The sequence below is a fragment of the Lynx rufus genome, unplaced genomic scaffold (assembly GCF_022079265.1).
Source record: "Lynx rufus isolate CCGP_SWC_20201006 ecotype Redwood Valley unplaced genomic scaffold, mLynRuf1.p SCAF_37, whole genome shotgun sequence".
Taxonomy (NCBI): Eukaryota; Metazoa; Chordata; class Mammalia; order Carnivora; family Felidae; genus Lynx; species Lynx rufus.
The window spans coordinates 2378824-2403451 of record NW_025814853.1 but is presented as its reverse complement, the minus strand read 5'-3'; the positions used below and the strand labels follow the sequence as shown (position 1 = coordinate 2403451).

Genomic DNA, 24628 nt, shown 5'->3' with positions numbered 1-24628 from the left:
GATGCCACCAGGGGGCAGCGCAGGCCGTGGCTTCTTGCCTCTGCCTCCCCTAGGCTCTGGTGTGTGGTCTTAAAAGGGTTAACTCAGCCACCTTGGAGGAAAGGACCCACTTGGGTCCCGCCCTTCCTTGTACTCAAGGCAGGGGGAGGGGGCGGTGAGGCCAGGAGCTGGCCAGGCCCAGGAGGGGCCTGGGAGGGGAGGGAAACGGGTTCCCTTCCTCCCCTCTCCGGTCCAGCACATCCACTCTGCACCCCCTGCCCTGAACCCCCTCCCCAAAGTGCCCCAGCCCCAACTGGCCCACACTGGCTGGACTCACTGGGGGAGAGGGCGGGGCTTTGGGCCCCCAGGCGGGGCGGGGGCAGGGGCAGGGGCTGCCCTGGGTCTGGAGAGGGATGTAGGCCTCGGGGCAGGGCGTCTGCTGTCTCCCCTCCCTTCGGGTTCTGGGCCACCTGGCCGTGTACCCCTTCCCCCAGCCCCCCGGTTCTACTTCTCCCCCTAGGCTCTCACCTCATGGCCTAGGTCACCCAGCCCATCCAAGGGGAATTGGCCTGGGTGGGGGTCCTGGAGGGCTGGGGGCTCTGGGTGCTGGCTGGTGAACCACAGACTTTGTCCTGGTTTCCAGCCTGGCCACAGGGAGCCCAGCCCGCAGGTGCCCAGGCTCAGGGTCTGTGAGTGGGGGGGCGCCCTGGGAATAGGAGGCCTGGGGCCCCCTTCCCGGCCTGGTAGCAACAAGTGGGCGCAGGGGCTGAGAGGGGCTCTCTCCCCAGGGTTAGCCAGACACAGCCCTGCTTGGGATGGGTGGGGTCGCTTTTGCTTCCAGGGCTTTCTAAAACCCTGCCCCTGGGGAGAAAAGTGTGAGCAGACACCTCACCCCGAAGCCCCTGCGAGCTGCAACACGCGGGGTCTCGGACCAGGCAGCCCACCCCCACCCCGTCCCGCCGGGTGGAAGGGGGGCTCTTCTCCCTGGGTGTTGGGGAGCAGCTGTGTGACCAACACGTGACAGCAGCTGGTGGGGGTTGGGGGGAAACCAAGGTGGAGCCGGAGAAGGTCCGGGCTGTCCCTGGACGGGAGGGGTGGTGTGCCCTCGGCTGGACCCTCCTCCCGGCCCAGCTCCCCAGCCCTGGGTCTCCGGCGCTGAGGGATGGGGAGGCCGAACGACCCCCGGGGCCGAGGTGCAGACCCTCCGCGTACACCCCTCCCCGCCCGGTGGCGCCACGGAGCCCGCGGCCGCTGCGACACAGACACGGTTTAATGGGGGACAGGCCGGCCGCCCGCTCAGTACTCCCAGAGCGCGACCCCGGCGGGAGCGTCCGCGTCCGCGCGCAGCAGCCCCGAGGCGCCGCCGCGCAGGTACTTGCCGCTCCGGGCGCGGATGGCCAGGCGGCCGCGCTCGCGGAACTCGAAGAGGAAGTCCTCGGCGCGCTCGCCGTCGCTGCACACGCTGCCGTGGCTGCCGGTGTACCAGAAGCCGCCGCCACGGCCTGGGGGCGGGGGACGCGGTCGGCGGGGGTCCTCCCGGGCCCTTCCCGATCGCCGCGTCCCCGGCCCGCGCCCCCCCCCTCCCCCCGCCCCCGACTCCCGTCCGGATCCGCACCTCGGATGTGGTAGGCGCCGTCGCTGAAGCTCAGGCGGAAGACGTCGTAGACCGAGCGGTTGGTGTCCAGCTGGTTGGAGCCACGACGGTGGCAGACGAAGCCGTCCAGGCCCCGCAGCACGAGGATGGGGCGGTTGATGAGCTTGAGAATGAACTCCTCGTCCTCACCTGGGGGGCGGAGTGGGGGGCTGAGGGGTGACCCCGCGCCTGCCGCCTTCCCGGGTTGGGCGAGGTGGGCGGGGCACGTAAAGGGCCCGGACTCTTGGCGCCTCTTGTGGGCCCCGTGGGCCACGGCCATTGGTGACCTTGGCAAGGGGCCCGCGGCCACTGAGCCCCAGGTCCCCCCAAATGTACAGTGGAGATGAGGGCGCTCTGGGCTCCGACTGCTCCCTGGTGTCCCGAGCGCTTTTCTGGACCAGCAAGGATGACTGTGGTTACCAAGCACTGTGGCAGGAGCGATGCAGGGGGCAGGAACGGGTTCTTAGTGGGGACCGGGGTCTCTGCGCAGAGAGCCCAGCCCTCTTTCCCCAGGACAGGTGAGGAGTGCTCACCCACAAAATCGCTGGTGGCCGCCAGCTGCCCATTCTTCTTCATGCACACGTAGCGCCCATTGCTAGCCTTGAGTGCCACCCGCCGGCCGCGCCACTCCACCTCAAACATGGTGTTGGCCGAACTGGAAAAGGCAGGGCATGGTCCCCTCGGAGCAGCAAGACATTGGGAGCTCAGGGTCAGGCTTCCCCGTCCCCCTCAGGTCCAGGACCAACCCCCCCAGGGGGAGACACTTGCCTTCTTCTGGCACACCCACCACCACTAGGAGCTGCCCCTCACCCCAGTGGGCATTCGTTCCAGTGGTCCTCCTGGTGCAGATGAGGTGACAGCGGTGGTGATGGATCTGGAGATGGGGGTGATGTAATGGTGCTGGTGATGGTGGTGACGGAGGTGGAGGTGATGGTGATGGTGACAGTTGTGGTGACAGAGGTGGCGGTGGAGGTGATGGTGGTGATGGTGACAGTTGTGGTGACGGAGGTGGTGGAGGTGATGGTGGTGACAGTGGTGGTGGTGGTGACAATAGTGGTGGTGATGGAGGTGACGGTGGAGGTGATGGTGGTGATGGTGACAGTTGTGACGGTGGTGACGGAGGTGGTGGTGGAGGTGGTGATGGTGGCAGATGTGGAAGTGAAGGTGCTGCGGAGATGGGGACACACTCACACTTGTGTGGCCGTGGCCTGGATGCCCCCATGGGTGACCAGGGTCCAGTAGCCCCCCGTGCTGGAATAGAAGGTACACTTCTTTGTCTCCTGGTCAATTTGCATCAGGAAGGTCTCATGATGCAGTTCCTCGTCTTGGTTGGCTGAGACGTTGACCCCTGGAGGGAGGATATGGGAAGCCCCTCACGCCTCTCCCTGGGTCGGGGGGGTGGGAGCAGAAAGGTGGGGAAAAGCATGCTTGGGGGCAACGCTGGAGACAGAGGGGCTCTCATCCAGAACGCTTTGGAATTAAGACTTGGAAGGCACTTCTCGGAGGGCGGGGGCCCCCATGGCCATGCGGGCTCACTGCAGATCTCCACGTCTGGTTCCCTGAAGGTCCTTGGCCCAGCTCCTGCCACGGCCCCAGGAGCCGGGCCCTTCCGTGCCGGCAAATCCCCTGCCTCTGCTAATCGTCAGGTAATCAGCTTGCCTCTGCCCTCTCGACCCAAGCCTTACACCAGCCTCTATTTATAACTCACTCTAAGCCACTGGGTGGGCACAGTGGGGTCCCTTTCTTCCTCAAGCCATCGCCCAGGACACACAGCTGGGGCCTGGGGTCCACTGAGCAGAGGCTGGCCCCCCTGTCACCTCCCCAGCCCCCCTCTCACATGTGTGGTCTCCCAGGAGCCTTGAGGGAGGGCAAGACTACCTGAGGCTCTGCCTGGGGTTCCTGGAAGGGGGACACAGGGGACATTCATGCCGGGGTGGGGTGGGGGGAGAGGGCAGGCACCGGAGCCTCCCTGGTATGTTCCCATGAACCACGCCCCTGTTTCCAGTGATGTGACACATCATAGAGCTCTGGACGAGGCTGGCCTCCAGCGTGTCCGGCTGGTGGGGCCGGAGGGAATGGGGGCCTGAGGGTCAGGGCCAGATCCCGTCCAAGCCTGTCCCCAGGAAGGTGGGGCGGGCGCCAGGCAGGGCCTGTGCTAGAGAGGGTGAGACCTGGGGTCCTTGGCCGGCTCCCAAGGCCGTCCCTCCAAAGTGGGGTCTGTCTCCACCGCCACCGTCCCATCAGCAGTGCTGACAGTGTCCAGTGCCCGTGGGCGCTGTAGGCTTTGGCCGGGGCCGCACGCCGCTGCCACCTCTGAGGCCAGCGTCCTGGGCATCTCCGGTCACACACCCCTCCAGACAGACCGCGGCTGAGGGGCTCCAGCTCACACGGCTGTTGTCAGCAGCCGTCTTGTGACCACGAGGGCACCAGCCCGATGTCAGAGCCGTCCCAGGAGAGTAGCCCCACGAGAAGCGAGCAAAGGGCTTTGATGACGCCACTGGACTGGCAGTGGTGTCCTGCCTGCGACCCCACGACCCCGGGGCCTCAGACTTGCACTCATATGAGATACTTCGTGTCCTTGGGCCATTCGGGACCATATTTCTGTTAGCCACACTGTGTCACTGAAGGCCAGCGGTGGAAGCAGCAGAAACAAGCAGGCTCTGGTTGACAGAGGTTAAAGATCGTGCAGGCCAGTGGGGTGCTCCCAGACACCCCATGGGGAGGAAGACGGGTTTGGGGCTGCCCGGCCGGCAACAGCATTGGGATGAAGCCACCAGCACTCGGCAGAACCTGCAGCTCCGGCTGCCTCGGCAGCCCCCGTGTCCCCCCCCCAAGCCACTGGTTGCCAGGTCAGCATCTGAACATGGGGGGTGGGGGGCAGGTCATATGCCCTCAGGCTTATTGCAAAGGACCGAGCAGGCGAACGTGGGGCGTGTCCGGCTTCTACCCTGGAAGGCAGAGCTTGCCCTTAGTAGGGGATTCCCCCGTGAGAGGGACAGGCAGGTGCACGGTGGTCCCGAGACGGGAGAACAGTCCAGACGGCACCACCGCCACCAGCACTGTCCCTGTCACCACCTCCAGTGCCACCGCGGCCCTGCTCGCCAGCTGAGCACGCACAGCCGCCTTTGTGTCCAACACCTCCTCTGACCCTCGCGGAGGAAGCCCTTCACGCCCCTGGCTGCGTTTTACTGACGAACCAACCACAGGGGCCTTCCCGCAGGCCAGAGAGCCGTGCGGCTGGACTGTAGGGCCTGTGCTGGGAAGGACAAGGGCTGACTGTCCTCCGTTGTGCCCCGCGACCCGGCCACGGTCCAGACAGGCGTGCAGGAGGGGTTTTTCGGATGACCGTCCCCACACAGGACTGGCCTTGGGAACCCTGACTCCAGGCAGGGCCCCCACAGCCACAGCAGGGCTGTCCCCCGCCCCCCTCCCACCAGGGGGCTAGTGGCTGGGCCTCTGCCAGCCGGACCAGGGGCCAGGTCAGGGTGCACACACCCAGGAGCCCAAGTAGGGCCAGCCATGACTGCCGGCCTGGGCCCAGCGAGGGGCCACTCCGGAACCTCAGCTTCTCAAGGAAGCAGCAGTTGCCCGTGTTCACCCCGTAGGTGTGTGATCACACGTGGAAAGGCCCCTTGGGCACACGAGGCAGGTGACCGATGATCCAGGATGCAGAGAACCAGGCTGCACCCACCGGGCAGAGACCGTGCCTTCCACCAAGAAGCCCAGGCCCCCGGCGGGGGGGGTGGGGGGTGGGCGGGCACCAGACTGGAGGGACCCCGAGGTCCCTCCTCATTCCACCCCCGGGTCGGTGGAGGATCCCCACTGGTCAGGCACGGGTGCTGTAGGCACCGGAGCCCTGCCCACTGCACTCCTGCTGGCTCCTGGCCCTTTCCTCAGCCCCCTCCCCAGTTTCCTGTAAAGTTCAGAAAATGGAGCGGTGGAAGAGAAGGGGTGGGTGGGGACAGCGGGGGCAGCCCCCTGCCCCTCGCAGCAGCAGGCCTGGGCCTTGCCCGCCTCCTGCTGGGCACTGCCCGTCCCCCACTCGAGCCGCTGCCCAGCACGCCCAGGGCTCAGTGGGCCCGAGAGGGACCCCCTCCTTCTGGCCCTGCAGCCGCAGCCCTCCGCCGGGACCCCCACCCGCGGCCCAAGGTGCGCCCCTGCCCCGTGCACTGCCACCACGCGTCGCCACCCGCGCGGACACGATGCCACTGCCCCAAGCGAGCCCCCACGCTGAGGTCAGAGCGGCCGGCCCGGTCGCACCCACGTTACCTTGCCGCACGGACACGTAGCGGTGGTTGGCGGCCACCAGCACCACCTGCGGGTGACTCTCCTCCAGGTCGAAGAGCTCGTCCTTGCCGGGCCTCGTGTTGCGACCCGCCCTGAGCGTGGCAGTGGGGCCCACGGGCGCCAGGTAGCGGCCATCACAGTCCTTGAAGGCCAGCTTGCCAGCCTTGAACTCCAGCGTGTAGCGGGCTCGGGGCTCGGGCTCCCACACGAGGCGGCCGTCGCTGCGCAGGTAGCGGCTGTCACAGGACCTGAGGCAGTACTGCCGGTTCTGGAAGATGAGGGTGATGAGCGCGCCCACGCCCCACGGCGTGTCGCTGTCCGCCACCATCTCGTCCTCCTGCGGGCACAGGTGCGCGTAGCGCCTGCGGCTGACGCTCAGCAGGTGGGCCTGCGGATGGATGGCCAGGTGTACGGTCCACAGCTCGGCCGGGGAGATGGCCGTGGCGAAGCAGGACAGCCGGTCCTCGGTGCCACCGAAGAAGCGGCCGTGGGGCTCCGACCGCAGCACCCAGCGCCCGTCGGGCTGCGGCAGGACCAGGAAGCGGCAGTCACGACCCGGCCGCTCCGCCTCGCAGGCCACGCGCCCGTCCTCCTCGGCTGACAGGTAGCGGCCCAGGTGGCTGCTGCGGAACAGCACGGCCGGGCCCCGCCCCGGGTCCGGCTCCAGCACCCACATCTGCTTCCGCTTGAGGCTGGGGGCCGAGGCGTTGACCTTGAAGCCGAAGCTCTCGGCTGTCAGGTAGCGGTCGGTGTCGTTGACCAGGCCAAACTGGATCTTCAGCACCTGGTGCAGGCCGTTGGTGGGCATCTTCGGGGCTGGCCCTCGGCGCCCCCCCGCCCCCGAGGGGCCCGGGAAGCTCTCTCTGCGTGCTCACGGCCCCCGAGGTCCCCCGGAGGCCCGGCCGGCGTCATGGACCCGCTGCCCTCTGACCAGCGGCTGCGGGGCCCCCGGGGCCGTTCTTACATGGCCCGCGGGCAGCGGAGGGCGGGTGGGAGGGCGGATCAGAGCTGTGCCGGCTTAGGGACAGCGGCTGCCTTTTGTTACCCCAGCTTGGATTTCAGCCACTCCTGGACTTCACCAGTGAGCGGCCGGAGCCCCGGGGCCTGCACGGCTGGAGAGCTCCGCCCGCCCCGGGGCTGCCCACCTCCCTGTCGTCTTCTGGCGGCCGCCCAGGCCCACGCCTCGGGCCCTGCGCCCCGCCTCCTGGCCCCCGCGCCTCTTGGCCTCTCTCCCACGTGTCTCCCACCTCAGGGCCCCCAGACCCACTGCACAGACTCTCCAGCCCAGCCCGGCTCCTTCCCGATGCAGAGAAAGCCGCCTGATGGAAAGTCGCAGCGGGGCCGCAACCCGATCGCAGCCCTCCGCCCGCAGCCGCCGCCCGATCCTCGGCGGGATCTAGTTACCCTTCTCTGATTCCTGGTGCCAGGGGCCCAGCACGGCCCCCCGACTCAGGCAGCCTGCAGCCCCGCACCCGGTACCTCTCCCAGGGTGGCCCAGGCTGGGCGAGTGGCAGGCGGGGGCGTCAGTGCCATCGAGTGGCCAGGTGCGCCCAGGCACCCCCATCCCGGCCCAAGCCAGGGTGCAGGCAGTGTGGAGAGGCCGGCCGGGCGGCCTGGTGGTGCGGGGCCCAGGAGAGGCCCCCAGTTTGCCAAGATGGCAGTAGTGTGATGGAGAGAGCGATGCCCGCCTCAAGGACCACACCGAGGGAAGGTGACATGGGACCGTGAGCGTGGAGCAGATGGCGTCCCAAAGGCCGTGTGGACCCAGGGCCGGAGGACCAGGCCTGGAGCCCACCCCCGTGCTGTAGGCACCACAAGGAGCCCACTCTCCCCCTTCCCCGGGTGAGCGGAGCCGAAGCCAGCCTTGCTGCGTGGCCCTGGGGACTCCCAAACTGTCCTTTGTGTTGCTGGGGCGACTGGTCTGTGAGGTCTTTACAGGGTCTGGTCTAGGGGGTTGTGGGGGCCGGAGCCCTCTCAGCAGTCAGATGTGAAGAGTGGGCTGGGGGAGGCTGGAAGCAGGCCACCCCTGACTCCAGCCCCTCCCAGCCCCAGCCGCTGGGACCACCTGGCTAGACTCCCTCCCCCTGAGCCCACGGGGGCCATCTTTGGGGACGTGCAGGGGTCAGCTCAGCCGCACCCTGCCTGTCTGTCTCCTGCACCTGCCTCCGGGGCTGGGAGCCAAGCGGTGAAAACAGAGCTGCCCCGCCTGGGCCCGGGCCAGCCGTGGCGCCCTCTTCCTCATTGTAGCGTGTGCCACTCGGGCCTCCCTGGGGAACGGGCCCGGGGCCACGGGCATTTCCAGCCAAGCCTCGAGAGCCTTGCCTCGGCCTCGTGGGTCCCGGATGCTCCGGCAGCACCCCTTCGACCCTCTGGAGGCCATGACGGGCCCCCCCACTGGGGGAAAGGGCCTGGGGCTGGGCGTGTGTGGGCCCCAGGGAGCGGGGAGGGCGGACAAGACCCAAGAGTGCTTCCTCCGTTCTCCAAGCCCTGGGCAGCACCCTTGGAGGCACATGCAGACACTGGGGAGACAGACAGGGTTACATGTCCCTTCGCGGGGGCCAGAGTGGGATTCCGGGAGACAGACCTGGACCCAAGACCTCACAATAGCTCGGTGCACGCCGTGGGTTGGTCAAGTGAGGCTGGTCTTGGCCCTCCCTGGGGGCTGGCATCGTCCATCTCTGCGACCCACACGCATTGAGGGGGCACCAACTGTGTGCCTGGCTGGGCTGTGTGTCAGGTACCCACTGGCAGGGAGACGTATCCTCCCCCCAGAAATAGTGCCCACATGAGATCTTCCCAAGCCCCGGGGGCCCGGGCCTAGCCGCGATGCCAGGGAAATGTCCGTGGTCTGGGGGTACGAGCCATGATGCTGTCCACACCTGTTCCTCGCTGGATCTCACTTTGTGCCACCTCCCAGGGCTTTGGGAACACCCATGGGACACGTGCCCAGCAGCACCGCTCAGTTCATCTGTCGGGGGGGGGGCTGCGGGGCGTGCCCAAGGTCCCCCCAACTCCCAGCTCTGACGGAGCGCGGGATGCCTGATTAGCACCAAGGCCTCATTAGTGCTGACGGGTGCTGGCAGGGTGCTCACGGGCGTCACGTGCCCAGCGGGAGGGCGGCCGGCTGCCAGGCGCTAAGTGGGCCTGGCTCCAGGAGGCCTCTTGGTGGCGGGGCCAGAAGTGGCTGTGGCCTCTCAGTTCTGGGGCCCTACAGCCCGAGGTGGGCATGGGGTGGGGCTGCCTGGCACTGACCCAGAGTTTAAGCCAGGGGTGACCTTTCAGGCCCCAAAGGGACTCTTGAGAGGTGGGCCTCGGAGCCCGGGCTTCCTTGGAGGCAGGTAGTTTGCATGGATCTACCCTCCACCCCCCTCCGGCCCCAAGGCCCAGATGCCTGCCGGGGGTCACGGTTCCTTTCCGGATCCCCTGTGAGGCTCTGGCACACAGTAGGTACTGTGAATGTTTGGGAAGGTCTGGACCTTGTGTGATGCGCTGAGACCCTGCAGCACGCGCACCAGTGTGGACGTTGTGTGTGCAGGTGCCCGCGGATGGACGGACGGACGGACAGGGCGGGGCAGAGTGAGCCGCGGGCAGCTGCTGGGCCAGCCCCGGCCCCGGAGATGCTTCCCTGGACCCCAGCCTCAGGGCCCACTCATGGCCGCCGGAGGGTGGTCAGGCTGTGTGCAGCACAAGGGAGTCGGTTCGAGACCCCCTTGAGCGCCTGCGGTGGGCTGGAGGTGTCCTCGGGCCACGGGGAGCACCCCTCACGGGAACACGTGCCACCCTGTGGCCACGCCCCCCGCCAGGGGGTGTCCACACAGCCACCGTCTGGGGGCACACAAGGTCTGGGGCCTGACCAGGATGCCCTCAGGGGCCTCCAAAGCCCCCTGACCCCGCTCACCTCTGAAACTGCCGTCCTGGGGGGTGGGGGCGTGTGCCCCCCGTGTGTGTCCATTGACCTGGGCTTTCATCTGCGACCTCCGGACGAGGCCCCAGGATGGATGTCAGCCCGACTGATGCACCAGCTGCAGCCCTGTGTCACTCGAGGACAGGTGCCTTTCCCTCATGGGTGCTTAAGGGCTGTTCGTGTGAGCGGCACCCCGCGCCCCCTTCAGGGAGCGGCCAGCTGTAGACGGACAGAGCGGGGCGGACCCAGCTGCCGAAGCCGGGCCTGCAAAGCCGGGGTTGCCTCAGCTCTGAGCTCCCAGCAGACAAGCTTGGGACAGATCCCCCGCCGCCGGCCCCACTTAGTGAGGTCGGGCTGTGGCCAGGAGCAGAGAGGGCCCTGAAGCCCCCGGCCCCTGGCATCGACCCCGGAGATCTCAGGATGCCGTCCCTTCCCTGGGATGCTGGGGGGTGACTTTGGAGGGCCTCCCTCCCCAACCCCGTCGGGCCCCTCCCGGGGCGGCCGGGAGGAGGACTCTCGGTCCTACGTATCTAGACCACTGGCCTTGGATGCGCAAGGCCCACCCGGGCTCCTGCCGGCACACGGCTTGCTGCCACGGCGACCGGCGCGTGTACCAGGCCGGGTGCCCGGGCAATGCGGATGCTGGTGGCGTGAGCTGGCACAGGCCCCGTGTGTGTACAGGCCGGGGGAGGGGGTGGGTCCCCACTTCGGCTGGCCTGGAGCCCTGGAAATCGGGAAACGGCCCGGGACGGAGACCGGGGCAGCCCTACCACCTGAGGGACCTCCACGGGCCACACCTGTCCCGGACCCGGGTCTCGGGTCCCTTGCTAGAGCAAGGCCGGTTGTGCCCTCCCCGCAGGGCAGTGAGTCTCTGGGAATGCCTTCCAGGAAATCCCCAGCGCCCCACCGGCTCTCCAGTGCCCCCGCCTCAGCCCCGGGACACTTGCTGCTCTGGTTAGAGTTCCTGTCCTACTCGGTTCCGGGCACCGTGCCCTCCGGGGGCCAGGCCACTCCGCCAGGCCCCCTTCTGGTCCCGGCCCCCCCCGGCGAGGCGAGGCGAGGCGAGGGCTATCCCGCTGGCCTCGAGGCTGCTGGGCCTGGCCCAAGGCCCTGATTTTCATGCTCCCAGCCCCAGCATCTGTTCCTGGGGGGGCCAGCTTGGCAGGCGCCCCAGGCCCGGCCTCCTGCATGGTTCCTGAAAACGGGCCCAAGGCTCGGTTGCCTCATGATTCTTTCATGGTGGAGTTCTGCGGCTCTGGAGCTCCATTTACACGGGCGGGGCCTGGGTTGGTTTACGGGAGGCCTGCAGGCGGTTTAGGGTGACAGGCTCCCTTCTGCAGGGCAGAAAGGACAGGGCAGTCCTTGGGACGAAGAGTGTGGGGAGGGGGCCAGGGGGTGCCCGCCCCTGTGCTGCCTGCTCCCCATGAAAGTCCAGCCCCCGGCCTCGCCCCTCCCCCTCAGCCCTACCCCAACCCCCGCTCCTCCTGAAGGCAGGGCAGCTACTGAAATACTGGTTTTCATGGGCTCCTCTCCGGCGTGCGCCCCCCACCCCGACCCCCCGAAGTGGAGAGCCGCTGTCTGGGTAGGAAGCCGGCGTGGTCTCCCGGCTCGGCTCTTGTCTCTTGTCTCTTGTAAAATCGTACAAGTCCTGGGGAGGGGGCGCTTATTTCTGGAGGGGTGTAGGGAGAGAGAGAGAGAGAGAGAGAGAGAGAGACCTCTGAGCCCGGCCAGAAGTCCAGGGCCCCCGCAAGGCTGAGCGTCCCTGAAGGGACCATGAGGGCAGGACTGCGGGCCTCTCAGCAAGTCCAGATGCCCTGTGACCACTGCTGTCTTCCAGCACCCAAACCCCAGGGCCTTTGCATATTTCTGGAACTGGAAGGGAGCACTCACAAGAATATCTGAGAGTAAATCCCTGGCTGCACGGGGCTCAGAATCAGGACCAGATCAAGTCCAAGAAGCGACGGGGGTAATTACCGTCCACCTGGGCTTCCAGACACACACCTGGCAGGGACAGTCAGGAGCCCGCGACTCTGAAGGTGACCAGGGCAGCCCGGCACTCTCACACGCGGCCACGCACACACAGCGAGCCGCAGACACACATGCACATAGCTGCCGTCCGTCCGCAGAGGCTCAGCCCACACCCCGCACGCCGACAAGCACAGACACACAGTAAGTACCTACTGTGTGCCTGAAGTCTCGCCAGAGAGCCAAAAGGACTTCTGGGACCAAACAGCAATGGACCATTTCCTCGTCCTACCGTGAGAAAAGCCACGCACGTGCCCACCGTCCTCTGTCAGATGGCTCCCGGGGCATCGGCTCGGGCCTTTGTGCTGGTCCACTTTTTGTAAAACTCTCCGCACCTTTGGGTGATGCTCTAAGTGGCGAGAGAGTAAGACAGGGGTCGTGGGGATATACTATCTGACTTTTTTTTTTTTTTTCAACGTTTATTTATTTTTGGGACAGAGAGAGACAGAGCATGAACGGGGGAGGGGCAGAGAGAGAGGGAGACACAGAATCGGAAACAGGCTCCAGGCTCCGAGCCATCAGCCCAGAGCCCGACGCGGGGCTCGAACTCACGGACCGCGAGATCGTGACCTGGCTGAAGTCGGACGCTTAACTGACTGCGCCACCCAGGCGCCCCTACTATCTGACTTTATGGCAACTCAATGACATAGGTGATCCGGGGTTAAGTCACTGTTGGGACAGCCATCATTAAAACATACGCTGTGGCTTAGATGAACGTGTCCTATTCACGTTAAATCGCCTGGCTTTGATCACTGCACTGTAGCTACGTGAGACAATGTCCCTGTTCTCAGGAAAAACACACTGAAATATGAAGGAGAAAAGGGCGGGATGTCTGAGGCCAACTCCCAAGCTGTTGAGAAATGAGAAGAGATAAAGAACAATGAGGCAAGTGTGGGAAATGTGAAAACAGTAAGTGTGAAATTATCTCAAAACAAAACAAAAAGGTTAAAAAGTATAATCACTAGAATAAAGAATTCCATCACGGGGTCAGAAGAAGGCAAAGAAATGTCCCAGAGAGTTGGGGGGGGGGGAAGCAGAAACAGGAATAATGTTAAAGGACTCATCTGAGAGATAAGACGCCCAATAACAGAAATCCCAAAACAGAAATGCTGAAAAAAATAAAGCAGGAAAGAAACAAACCGTGATAGAAGGGACACAAGACATTTCGACGTTTCACCAGAACCGAAGGGTACTGAGTGGCCAGGGCCTAGAAGTGGTCCAGACAAAGAGACTTCACCAGAAGCACACCCAGAGATCTCAGACGAGCAGAAACAGAGAAGCCTAAAGCTTCATAGAGAAAACACGAAACAATCCTGAACATTAGATCAGGATTCAAATGACACTCATTCCCCAAAAACAACGGCATAAACAAGACACAGAGTCAAGACTTCAAAATCCAAAGGGAACATTTTCTTTATTATTATGGTTATGTTCAGTTAATTTTGAGAGAGAGAGAGAATGCGAGCAGGGGAGGGACAGAGAGAGAGGGAGACACAGAATCCGAAGCGGGCTCCAGGCTCCGAGCCGGCAGCACAGAGCCCGACGCGGGGCTCGAACTCACAAACTGAGTGCGAGATCATGACCTGAGCCGAAGTCAGATGCTCAACCGGCTGAGCCACCCAGGCGCCCCAAAGGGAACATTTTCAACATGGATTTTCCTCACTCCCCAAACTACCCTTCCCAGGTAGGGTAAAATACAGGCCTGTGCGGGTACCCCGCCCTGCCAGGGGGCCCACCAAACTCCGTCCGCCCTGGCGTAAAGCTGGGCCCGGAGAGAGGGGTCTGGGAAGGTGCTCAGCACAGCTAAGCTGCAGGTTCGCTCCGGGTGCTTATGGGTAGGGGCCCCTCCTGGGGGTGGGCTCCCGCAGTCCCCGGTGGTACGGTGGGGCCCACCCACCCGTCACCGAGGGAGGTGGAGGTGTCCCGAATGCCCAAGAGCATCATCTGTCTTTCCTCGCAGTATGCTGTCTCTGCACGCCCCACCCCCCCCACTCCACCTTCAGGGCGACCTCTGTTCCTCCGCGCTACCCCACCCCCGGGCATTCTGTGGCTCCCCACTGCCCTAGTGGGGCACTCCAGCGCCCCCTGCCATCTTCCTGGGGCTAGCCCAGCCGCTCACAGCCCTGGGAGGGCCCCTGGACAAGTGGAATGGACTCACCCCCTCTGTCCTCCAACACGGGCGGGCCTCCCATAGCTAGCAGGGTGAGTAAAGAGTTGGCTGTCTCCGGGCCCCACCTTTCCGGCCGTGGGACCTGGGACTTGCCTCAGCCTCTGAGCCCCCATGCCATTCGCTCTGAATTGCTTATCATTGGCCGTCTGCCTGGGTGACCTAGCTGTCAAAATAACCCAGTGTGCCCAGGAAGCAGACGGGGCATGGCTGCTTGGACCCCTGCGTCCCCATCCCCTGGGCACCAGCACTGTGTATTCCAAGAATCAGGTCCAGGCCTGCCCTGGCTTTGGTGTCCCCCTGTGGCTGCTGTCTGTTCCTGGACAGAAGGTACCTGGGCATCATGGTGGGCTGGCCCCGTCTGGCTGAGTCGAGGCCCCGGCCCTCCCCCTTCCGTTGCCTTGGGTACCGGCTGACCCCAATCCCACCTTCTCTCCCTGCGTCGGCACTGGTTGAGGTCACCGGCCACTCCCCTCACTCTCTGGCGGCAGTGACTCAGCGGCTGGCCCGCAGTGCCGGGCGCCTCCCCAACCCCGTCAGTGGCTGTAGGGGTCCCTCCCTGCGCTGGGGAGGGCTCGGCCCACCGCGTAGCGGGGAGAGGGCGGCGCAGACCGGTGCAGCCTGGATTTCTCGCTAAGCCCCAGGCGCCCAACCCCGCTAGCGGGACCCACCTGGCGGCCCACCTGGGAATCACACCGGGCCCGCCTCGGAGCTGGGCGCCGTCTCCTGGCCCAGGCCTTCAAGTTCGCTGCCCCTCGGGGGTGTCCCGATTCCCAGCCCGTGGCCCACCCGGAGAGGTGCGCGCTGATGCGGGCCTAGGAATCAGGGTGCCGCGCCTGCCCGCACCCCGCCGAGGCAGAGGAGACGCGGGGTGCGGCGGACGGCTCCGACGCCAGGTCTGAGGGCCGCTAACAGCGGGAGCGCAGAAGGGCTGCGGGCGGCCCCTGCGCGCATCCCCGGAGACGGTGCGGGTCTGGACAGGTCAGGGCGCCCCCGGGCTCCAGCCCCAGCTTGCGCGGCCTCTGGGCTAGCCTCTTCCGCGCTCCTCGGCCGCCCTCTGGATTTCCGTGCGGGGTCACTTGCGCGGTCCCCCAAGGGCGCGGGGACTCGGCTCCCGGAGGCGAGGCCGGGCCCAGGCGCGGGGAGGGGCGCGCGAGAATGTGGTCTCGTGGCCGGGCACCGCACCCTGTCCATAACGACACGCGGCCTCACCCACCGGGGGGGGGTTCCTCGGCTCCCCCGAAGCGTCGGGCCCTCGCCCCCCCATCCCGCCCCGCCCGCTACCCAGCCCCAGGAGGGTGGGCGGGGCCTGGCGGGGCCACGCCCGCGCCTCGCCGGCCAGGCCCCCGCGCGCCGCGCAGCCTTCCCGGGAAGTCTGGGCGGAGGAGCGAGGGCGCAACAAGCGGTCGGGTGACCGGTCCGGAGCCCTGGCTCGGCCCTATCCTGGCCCACTCTGTCCACGCCCCCTGCAGCCCTCGCGACAGTGGCGGGGAGGACGGGGCGCCCAGGGCAGCCGCCTCCTGCCGGTGTCCCGCCCTGATCGCCTCCATGCCCTGCGCCTCCGCCGTTAGGGACACCTGCCGCGCGGGGCCCTGACCCAGTCGGGAGAGCTCGGCCGGCCGGGCGCGTTCCCCGCAGGCCGGGGCCAGAGCGGGAGGTGCGGGTGAGCCCGCACTTTTCTCGGTGCCCTACCCCACCATCTCAGCACTGCCCCCTGCAGCCCTGCGAGCCTACCAGCCGGGGTAGGCCGACCCTTCCCTCTCAGCCCTAGAGCCATATCCCGGAGTCAGGGTAGGGGACAGCTCGCCCAGCCCCCCTGTGACAGCCCCTCCGGGGCTGCTCCGTCTTCATTCTTTCTGCCTCCGTTCAGGCGTCCTGCAGCCACAAAGGTGCCAGGCGTTATTCCGGTCGCAGGGGACACCAGTTTCACCATTGTTCCCCGGGGAAACTCTGGGGCAGACAAACAATGAATAACCAGTATTCAGGGAGGAGGTGGGGGACTGGACCTGAGGCCAGGGCAAGGTCTGGGGGCCCGCAGGGCAGTGGCGGCCAACCGGAAGAACTTGTAGAGGAAGAGCCAGCCAGCAACTGAGGTTGGAGGGCAGTGAACAAGAGAGGCAGTAGGTGAGGGGTTGGGGGGGTCAGGCAGGGCCACCCGAGAGCTTCCAGCACAAGGGTAAGGGCTCAGGCTCTGTCTCGAGGCAGTGGCAGGCCCGGGGAGCAGAGCGAGCTGATTTGCAACATGGGTCCCGCGGAAGCAGGAGGCGGGCAGCCCGGCTGGACGGACAGCACGGCAGGTCAGGGGCCGTCGCTGGCGGGCACCTGGTGTCTGGCTTGAGCTGCGTGCGGAGGCGGGGCTGTTGCGAAGCAGCCGGAGGCCCGGACTCCTGGGTTGAATCCTCGGGGTCCCGCCGCAATCTGTGGGTGCAGCTCCCGGAGAGTAAGGGCCGTGCAGAGACCGAGCGGCGATCTCTCGGGGAGGCAGCTGTGAGGCGGGCCCACGGTGCGTCCACGACATAATTTTTCTTGGCAAAGGTGACGGGCAGCAGACGGACCACTGCTGGGCCGCGGTATCGGCCCCGCACCCCCACCCTGTGGTATAGGGAGCGCTGTCACTCTACCTGCTGAGGCCCAGGAAGTGAGGCCTGGAAGAGTGCCCTCAGGAGCAGAGCCAGGAGACAGCCGCTCCATCAAAGGCCGCCGCTCCCAGGAATCTTGGGTCTGATGCACAGAGGCGCCGACTGAGTGTTTCTTAACCAAAACTTGAACACCGAGACGTCAAAGCCCGAGGCTGAGAAAACTGCAGTGAGGCCTGGGGCGGAGGGAAGATTCCCCTCCCGGTGGCCTCCGGTCCCTAGACCTGTCGTCTAGTGCAAGAGGGCCGCCAGCCTCAGAGCCTCCGATGGGCTGCACGACTAGCCCGCCTCTTTACAGAAGGGGGCAGCGGGAGGTCACAGCTGGCACAGAACCCAGGTCCTGACTCCTCGCCCAGTGCTCTTCCCGGGGCCTCCTTGGCTCCCGCTGCATCAGGATGGGGAGACAGAAGCTCTGATAAACTCCACGGGGGCCCACCCGTCTTTGAAATGCCTGCAACCCTCCTCTGCTGGAGCGGTGGGTGAGGTTAAGGAGGGAGGGGCCCAGGGACTCTCGGCCTGGCTGTCTCCGTACGCCTGTCTCTCCACACTGCGTGTGGGGAGCGTACCCTGCGATCCTGTTTTCCCCACCTGCAAAACGGTATGGTTTCAGGGCACCTCCCCAGGCACATGCAGAGGCCCGGTTCACAGCTTCCGGCTGCAGGACGAGCGGCGGTGATAAGCCGGCGGCGCCTGGCTCCCGCACAGCGGTGCACGTGACCAAACGGCCAGCCACCAGAAGGCTCTGCAGGGAGAGGATCTGGAGCCCCAGCTTCCAGGTGTGCCGCAGCAGACACGGTGCCCTTAGAACGGCCCCCACTGGGCACGAGGCCAGAAGTATGTGGCCCTGACCTTGCCCCTGGAGTTGAAACTCAGACGCAAGCAGGCCACGCCAGCAGGAGCTTGGCCTTGCCTACCTCGGCAGCCCTCAAGACCACTCTTCCCGACAGACAGACAGACACAGCCGCCCAAGCCTGCCCCCCTCTCCACGGGAGACTGCCCAGCGCCCTGCAGACGAGGCAGAAGAAGAATCATCCTGCCTTTGATCTGTCCACAGGCCTGGGAGAACCAGACGGGGACCTACGGGTAGGGAAACTTTGCTTTTCCTTAGATGTTCTAAAACGAAGTTTTTATTATAATCTTAGATTTACAGAAAAGTAGCAAAGATTGCGTGAGCTTTGCTGTAGCCTCCCCACTCAGTTTCTCCTAAGGTAACAACTTACACAGGCGTGGTTCAGCTGTCACCGCGAGGAACTTTGGCACTTGGTATTAAACTCCAGACTTTACTCAGATTTCACCGCTTCTTCCGCTGCCTTCCTTTTTGTGTCCCAGGATCCAAACCAGGATCCCACGTCGCATTTGCATGGAGAAGGCAAGGCATTCCTCGCAGGTGGGAATGGCCAGGCCAAAGGCTGGGGGCGCCGACCCATCACCAAGTCACCTGCCCTGTGTGCCTGCCAAGTAATGACTAGTTGGGAGGTGGCTAGAGGTGGGAGGCTAGCAGGGTGAGGAGGGGGTGCAGGTGGGCTGGTGGCCACGCTACCAAGTGCAGAAGTCCTGGGGACCATCCCTGAAGAGAGCAGGGAGATGACAGCGACGTGGGGTTGCCAGGCAGTGCCCAGGACCCGGAGGCAAGGCCTCGAGCTAAGTCTCAGCCCCACCACAGTTACCTGCAAGGTGACCCCACCTCCCCGTCCCGCTATTTCCTCAGCCATTAAACGCATGGAAGATAAAATGACATGCAGCAAAGTCACAAATCGCCCAAAGCCAGCACTGAGCTAGGGAAAAAAAAAAAAAAAAATCACATCATTTCTCTGAGGCCCAAGTTTCTGTCCTCAAGATGGAAGGGACACACCCGCTTCTGGGCAAGGGCGCAACTGCTGGCCCTCTCCCTCCTCCCCAGAGCTTCCCCGCTCGCCCGAACCAGGGGCTGCCGCGTCCGCGCGGTCCCCTCCCCAGGGACGCCGGGCCCTCTCCCGCTCCAGGCGGGGTGGGGGCGGCCCCGAGCTTCCAAGTGCACAGCCCTGAGGTGACCTTGGGCGAGGCCTCGTACTGCCCGGTTGCAAAACAAAAAAATCACGGCACAGAAGGCGGCGCTCCCCCGTCCCCCCCCGCCGGGATCGGCGGGCCCAGTTCTACCTGGGGCAGGGCTCCTCCGCGTCCACGTACTCCCGGCTCCCGGCGGTGCTTCCCAGAAGGGCCGTCACTCCCCTCCTCCCCCGCCGGGAGGCGACCCAGCCCCGCATCCCCCGCACCCCCTGCAGCCGCCGGACCTGGGGGGGGGGGCGCGGGCACGGGTAGCCCCACCCCCATCCTCGGGGCCGCGCCGGCAGCGGAGCTGTGGGGTCGCGGGCGGCCGGGGGTGGGGACCGGGGGTGGGGGCGGGGGCCAGCCGCTGCCCCCTCCGCTCCCGCCCCGGCCGCCCGCCACCGCCCCTTTGTTCCGCCGGCCAATCGGCGGCCTCCTTGACTAAATAAGGCGAGGAGCGCGCCCGGCGCCCCCCGTCCGTTACTTCCACCCCCGCCCGGCCGGTGACTCAGGGCCGGCGGCGGGCGGGGACGGGGCTGCCCGGGCCGCGGCTTCCCGGGCGGCGGGCGGGGCTCCCGCGGCGCCGAGATCGCCTAATATGGCCGCACCGCGCCGCGCGCGCCGCCGCCCCTCGCCGCTCACCTGCGACCGCACCTTGCCCCCCTCCCCCCCCCGCCACCGCCTGCCCAGCCGGTGACACGCCGCGGAAGAGGAAGTGGTGCCCCGCCCCTCCCCCCGCCGCCCGGCGCCGCGGGCGTGGGGGGGGGGGGGACGTCGGGGCTCCTGGGCCCCGCCCCGCTAACCTCCACGACCCCGGGGCCGGGCACCCGGCGTCCCGCGCGGACTGCAAGGTGCGGAACGAGGAAGGGGGGCGGGGACCGAGGTCTGTGGATCTCCGCTCCCTCCCCGTCTGTTCCCAGAAGTGGCCGCCCCTTAAACACACCAGACAAAGGAGCTCTAGAGGGAACTGGCGTTGGAGGAGGGGCAGGTGCCCCCCCAGCCCGAGTCAGAGGCCTGGACGCCTTCGCGGAGTGGGCGGACCCAGGACGTGGAGACCTCCCGCCCTTCCCACCTTCCCCGTGGCCTGTGCGTGACACCTTGGGACCCCCAAGTGGAAGCCCTCCTCGCATCTCTGACACCCCCACCTGAGGGTTGAGCAGGCCGTGATTGTGCCCAAGGGCGCGAATAAGGATAGGTTTTACGGAGGCCAAGCCCCGGGGTTCTCTCATGGGTGGGGCACACACCTGATGGGCAGCAGTCTTGCCCTGCGCCCCCAAAACGCCCGGGAGTCGGAGACCCAGCTAGGCCTGTGGCCATAGACAAGGCCTTGGCGTTCGGGAACCGCAGTCCTCAGGTGAGCTGGACAGCTGCCTTACCTTCTGGGCCTAGCGTCCTTAGCCACAGATGTGGCCACCAGTTCAGCTCGCGGGGCTCTTGGGGCGCCTGGCCCCGCCCCCCCCCCCCCCCCCCCGTCAGACACCTGCCCGGGTCAAGCTGAGCGCCCGGGGATGGGGGGACCTTGCGTCCCTTGCCTCACTCTGCCTGGCCCCGCTGCCCCCACTCTTGGCCTGTGCTCTCCCCCACGCCTCCTCTGACCTTTAATTGTATACTGAGCAATTCCGAAAGCTTACAAATCAGCCCAAAGAAAGCCCAGCCTTTGATTCCCCTCTGGGCAGAAAACATTGGCGCCAGCAGGTGCGGCCAAGACCCTGCTGGCAATGACAGGTCTTCCAACTCAGGCTGCTGGAGAAAAGGGCGCGTCCGGTATCCAGGAGAACCTACAATTCCAGGGCAGTTGGGGCGGGGCCGGCCTGGAGGCGACCTGGGGTCGGGAGAGCAGCGGGGTTTCCTGTTCCCGGGGATCAGCAAACCCACTCCCACCCTGGTTCTCTCTAGTGTCATAAAGCGGAGAAGATGGTGCCCGCTGAGAGTTGACCGTTCGGAAGGTCAAAACTTCCCTAATCTGCCTCAGTTTCCTTATAACGCTCACAGGAATTTAAAACAAAACAAAGCCCCTCCCCAGTGGATGGGGGAATGGCCCCAAACCCCGAGTGTAGCTCGCTTAAGGGGACAATCGGGCCTGCGGTTTGAGGGGCGGGAAGCTTTGGCTACGGCTGGAATGAAGCCTCTGTCTCTGCACCTCCAGAGACCCCAGGCAGGGAGCCCCATCCTCCGGCGGAGGGGCCTGCGCGGTGGCCGGCAACGCTGGGGGACACGCGGCTCCTAGCTCCCGTCACCGAAACGAGGTCACGACACCTGGGGGCTCCTCCGGGCCGCGGGGCCCAGAGCACCGCAAGAGCGACCGACAGGGACGCCCCCCCCCCCCCCGCCTGCCCCTCCCCCAGCCCGGCGTCGGCCTTCACAGTCCACGCTCTCAGCGGAGCCTGGGGGGGAAGCTCGGAGGGGGCGCGCGGGGCCGGGGGCGAAGCCCCCCGTGAGGCCGGGCCGCGGGGACACACCCCGGCTTGGGGCGCGGCCCAGCTCTGGGCCAGGCAGTTTCGGGGCGCAGCCGGGCCCTCCCCCACGGCGCGGCAGTCCCGGGGCGGGCCAGTCGGACCCGCAGCCCTGCCCGCGACCCCAAGTGGGGGGCACCCACCCGCTCGGCCCGCGCGCGCGCGCGCGCGCGCGCGGGTCCGCACAAGGTCTGGGGCGTGGGGTCGCGAGCGCGCGGGGGTGGCGCGGGCGGGGCCGTTGGGGGCGGTGCGGGCGGGGGGCGGGGCCGGGCGCGGGGCCCCACGTGTCCCGGCCGGGCGAGCCAATGGGCGCCCGGCGTTCGGAAAGATCGCCATATATGGACATGTTCTGGGGCCGCGCGCGCCGCCGGCCCGCGCGCGCGTCCCGCTTCGCTTAAATAGCGGCGGGGGAGGCCGCGCTCGGTCTCACTCGCCGCAGCCGGCCCGTGCTCTGTGTCGTCCCGCCGTTTGTCGTCCGCGTCCACTGCCGCCACTTCCACCGGTAAGAGCCCGGCCTGCGTGCCCGGGCCCCGGGTCCCCGAGTCTGGCGCCGCAGGTGCACGCCACGCCTCCTGTCCCAGGGTCCCCGCAACACTGCCTCGGGAGTTGCGGGGTCCGCGCCGGGGCGGGGTGTGGTGCGGGCGGCCGGTGCACGGTTGGCGCGGGGGGTGGGGGGGGTGGGGCGGGGCAGGGCCGCAGTGCGGAGAGTCCCGGTCGCGCCGCCGCGAGCGAGTGAGGGGCGCCCCGAGAAAGACCGGGTCCCAGTTCCGGGCAGTTACTGCCCGCCAGGCTCGGTGGGGGCGGGGGGCGGGCAGACGGACCCTCCGTGTCTAAGCCGGCCGCGTCTTCACGCAGACCGCAATGGAAGAGGAGATCGCCGCGCTGGTCATCGACAATGGCTCTGGCATGTGCAAGGCGGGCTTTGCTGGGGACGACGCCCCCCGAGCCGTGTTCCCGTCCATCGTCGGGCGGCCCCGACACCAGGGCGTTATGGTGGGCATGGGCCAGAAGGACTCCTACGTGGGCGACGAGGCCCAGAGCAAGCGGGGCATCCTGACCCTCAAGTACCCCATCGAACACGGCATTGTCACCAACTGGGACGACATGGAGAAGATCTGGCACCACACCTTCTACAACGAGCTGCGCGTGGCCCCCGAGGAGCACCCGGTGCTGCTCACTGAGGCCCCCTTGAACCCCAAGGCCAACCGTGAGAAGATGACTCAGGTAAGCGCTGCCCCAAGCGCCCGCCGTTCGTCTGTTTCATTAGCCATTTTCTGTTCCGCCTTATTTTCTGAAATTCAAGTATTTCTTTCGATATTTCCAGGGTTCTGTTCTTCTCCTGGCATTTCCTTCCTGAAGTCTCAAGGTTTCTTATTTGTGTTTCTGCCTGCAACCTTTTTTTCTTTTCTCTACACATCACATTTGTGGCATGCCAGCATGCGGTGTGTGAGCATGGGGTGGCTCCGGGTCCCTGTCTCTGACTAAGGAGCCCGTTGCCTTTTTCCAGATCATGTTCGAGACCTTCAACACCCCAGCCATGTATGTGGCCATCCAGGCCGTGCTGTCTCTGTACGCTTCTGGCCGCACCACTGGTATTGTCATGGACTCTGGGGATGGGGTCACCCACACTGTGCCCATCTACGAGGGGTACGCCCTGCCCCACGCCATCCTGCGTCTGGACCTGGCTGGCCGGGACCTGACGGACTACCTCATGAAGATCCTCACGGAGCGCGGCTACAGCTTCACCACCACCGCCGAGCGGGAAATCGTACGTGACATCAAGGAGAAGCTCTGCTACGTGGCCCTGGATTTTGAGCAGGAGATGGCCACGGCCGCGTCCTCGTCCTCCCTGGAGAAGAGCTACGAGCTGCCCGACGGGCAGGTGATCACCATCGGCAACGAGCGGTTCCGCTGCCCCGAGGCGCTCTTCCAGCCTTCCTTCCTGGGTAGGTGTCTTGGGCAGCCGCGAGTTCGGGCTGCGTCGCTTTGGGCCCGGAAGAGGGGCGGATGCCCTCTAAGGGAGAGCATTGTCTCTTAGGTATGGAGTCCTGTGGCATCCATGAGACCACCTTCAACTCCATCATGAAGTGTGACGTTGACATCCGGAAGGACCTCTACGCTAACACGGTGCTGTCTGGCGGGACCACCATGTACCCCGGCATCGCCGACAGGATGCAGAAGGAGATCACCGCGCTGGCGCCCAGCACGATGAAGATCAAGGTGAGTCTAGTGCGGCCGTGGGCTGGGCCTCCCGGGGCCCCGCTGTGAAGACCGCGGCCTAAGCTAAAGCCACGGTTTTGTCTCCACAGATCATCGCTCCCCCCGAGCGCAAGTACTCCGTGTGGATCGGCGGCTCCATCCTGGCGTCGCTGTCCACCTTCCAGCAGATGTGGATCAGCAAGCAGGAGTACGACGAGTCGGGCCCCTCCATCGTCCACCGCAAATGCTTCTAAACGGACTGCGGGCAGATGCGCGGCGTCTGCTGCACGAGTGAATTCCGAAGTCTAGGTTTGCCCTGGCAAGTGTGTGCGCCTCCTGCTGGCCTCGTGAAACTGGAATAAGCCTTTGAAAAGAAATCTGTCCTTGAAGCTTGTATCTGACGTCAGCACTGGATTGTAGAACTTGTTGCTGATCTTGACCTTGTATCCAAGTTCACTGTTCCCTTGGTATATGTTTAATACCCTGTACATCTCTTTGATTTAAATCCTTAGTACGTGCGGCTCGGTCACTTCGTGGCTGAGGTTGAGAACATGTTCGTGGAAGAGAAATCCATTGGTTTGAGAATCTTCGAGACCATGATATTCTCGATCTGTGCAGGGTATTAATGTCTAAGAGCTGCCTATTCCAGGATTTCTCTAGAGGCTGGCAAGAGTCCTGAACCAGTTGTCATTTCTGTCTTGCCGGTCTGACAGGGTTGGGAAGGTCCGAGCCTTGGGACCCACTTTCCTTTCTTACCCGATGTTTTCCTGCCAGAACACCGTGGGTTGTTAATTGCCTTGAGTTGGAAAACGGTTTGCATTTACAACTGTAAATTTATTCATCCTTTTAATTTATGTAAGGTTTTTGTACACAATTCTCAATTCTTGAAGAGATGACAAATTTTGGTTTTCTACTGTCATGTGAGAACATTAGGCCCCAGCAACGCGTCCTTGTGCGAGGAAAATAAAGTGCTGCCGTGAAGCGCCCTGGCTTCTGTTTGGGGGGTGGGGGTGGCAGGGGCGGGTGGTTTGGGAGGAGAACTGGCTGAAATTGGGCTTGGCTTCCTGCAGACCAGGAGTTGGGAGTATTTTAATAAGGTCCAGTGAACAGCCCAGCACTCAGCAGCTTGGGATTTGGGATCCCCTGCCCTCCCGTTTGGGGGCTTTTGCGTGAACGGTCCTGTGCAGGAGAACTCTGCAAGTGGCTGTGGAGAAAACGGTGTTGCGGGTCCTTGGGAAGCACTTGGAGGCCTAAGGGGCAGGATCCTTGATCGTGGGCTTGGGGGTTGCTTTTTTTCCACCAGTTTCAGTGAAGCAGCCA

At 65.4% G+C, this 24628-nt stretch overlaps 2 protein-coding genes and 1 long non-coding RNA gene across 4 annotated transcripts; 1 reads left to right on the top strand and 2 right to left on the bottom strand.

The window, feature by feature from the left end:
* Positions 1-1275: 1275 nt before the first annotated feature.
* On the bottom strand, positions 1276-6707 carry FSCN2 (fascin actin-bundling protein 2, retinal). 2 transcript variants are annotated; one of them, XM_047094104.1, is made up of 5 exons: positions 5882-6707; positions 2804-2960; positions 2146-2267; positions 1595-1762; positions 1276-1481 (listed from the first exon to the last, which is right to left on the bottom strand). In XM_047094104.1, the coding sequence occupies exons 1-5, from the start codon at positions 6705-6707 to the stop codon at positions 1276-1278; spliced, it is 1479 nt and encodes a 492-aa protein (XP_046950060.1). The 2 variants fall into 2 exon arrangements, with proteins under 2 accessions (XP_046950060.1, XP_046950058.1); XM_047094102.1 differs by having other exon boundaries at positions 1595-1853; positions 2150-2267.
* Positions 6708-17735: 11028 nt separating this feature from the next.
* Positions 17736-19189, bottom strand: LOC124522548 (uncharacterized). Its single transcript, XR_006964805.1, has 2 exons — positions 18768-19189; positions 17736-18406 (listed from the first exon to the last, which is right to left on the bottom strand). It is a non-coding gene; the product is annotated as an uncharacterized LOC124522548 (long non-coding RNA).
* A 2318-nt stretch (positions 19190-21507) lies between these two features.
* On the top strand, positions 21508-24289 carry ACTG1 (actin gamma 1). Its single transcript, XM_047093976.1, has 5 exons — positions 21508-21611; positions 21965-22333; positions 22617-23055; positions 23148-23329; positions 23419-24289. The coding sequence occupies exons 2-5, from the start codon at positions 21971-21973 to the stop codon at positions 23560-23562; spliced, it is 1128 nt and encodes a 375-aa protein (XP_046949932.1). The 5' UTR covers positions 21508-21611; positions 21965-21970; the 3' UTR covers positions 23563-24289.
* Positions 24290-24628: the final 339 nt, after the last annotated feature.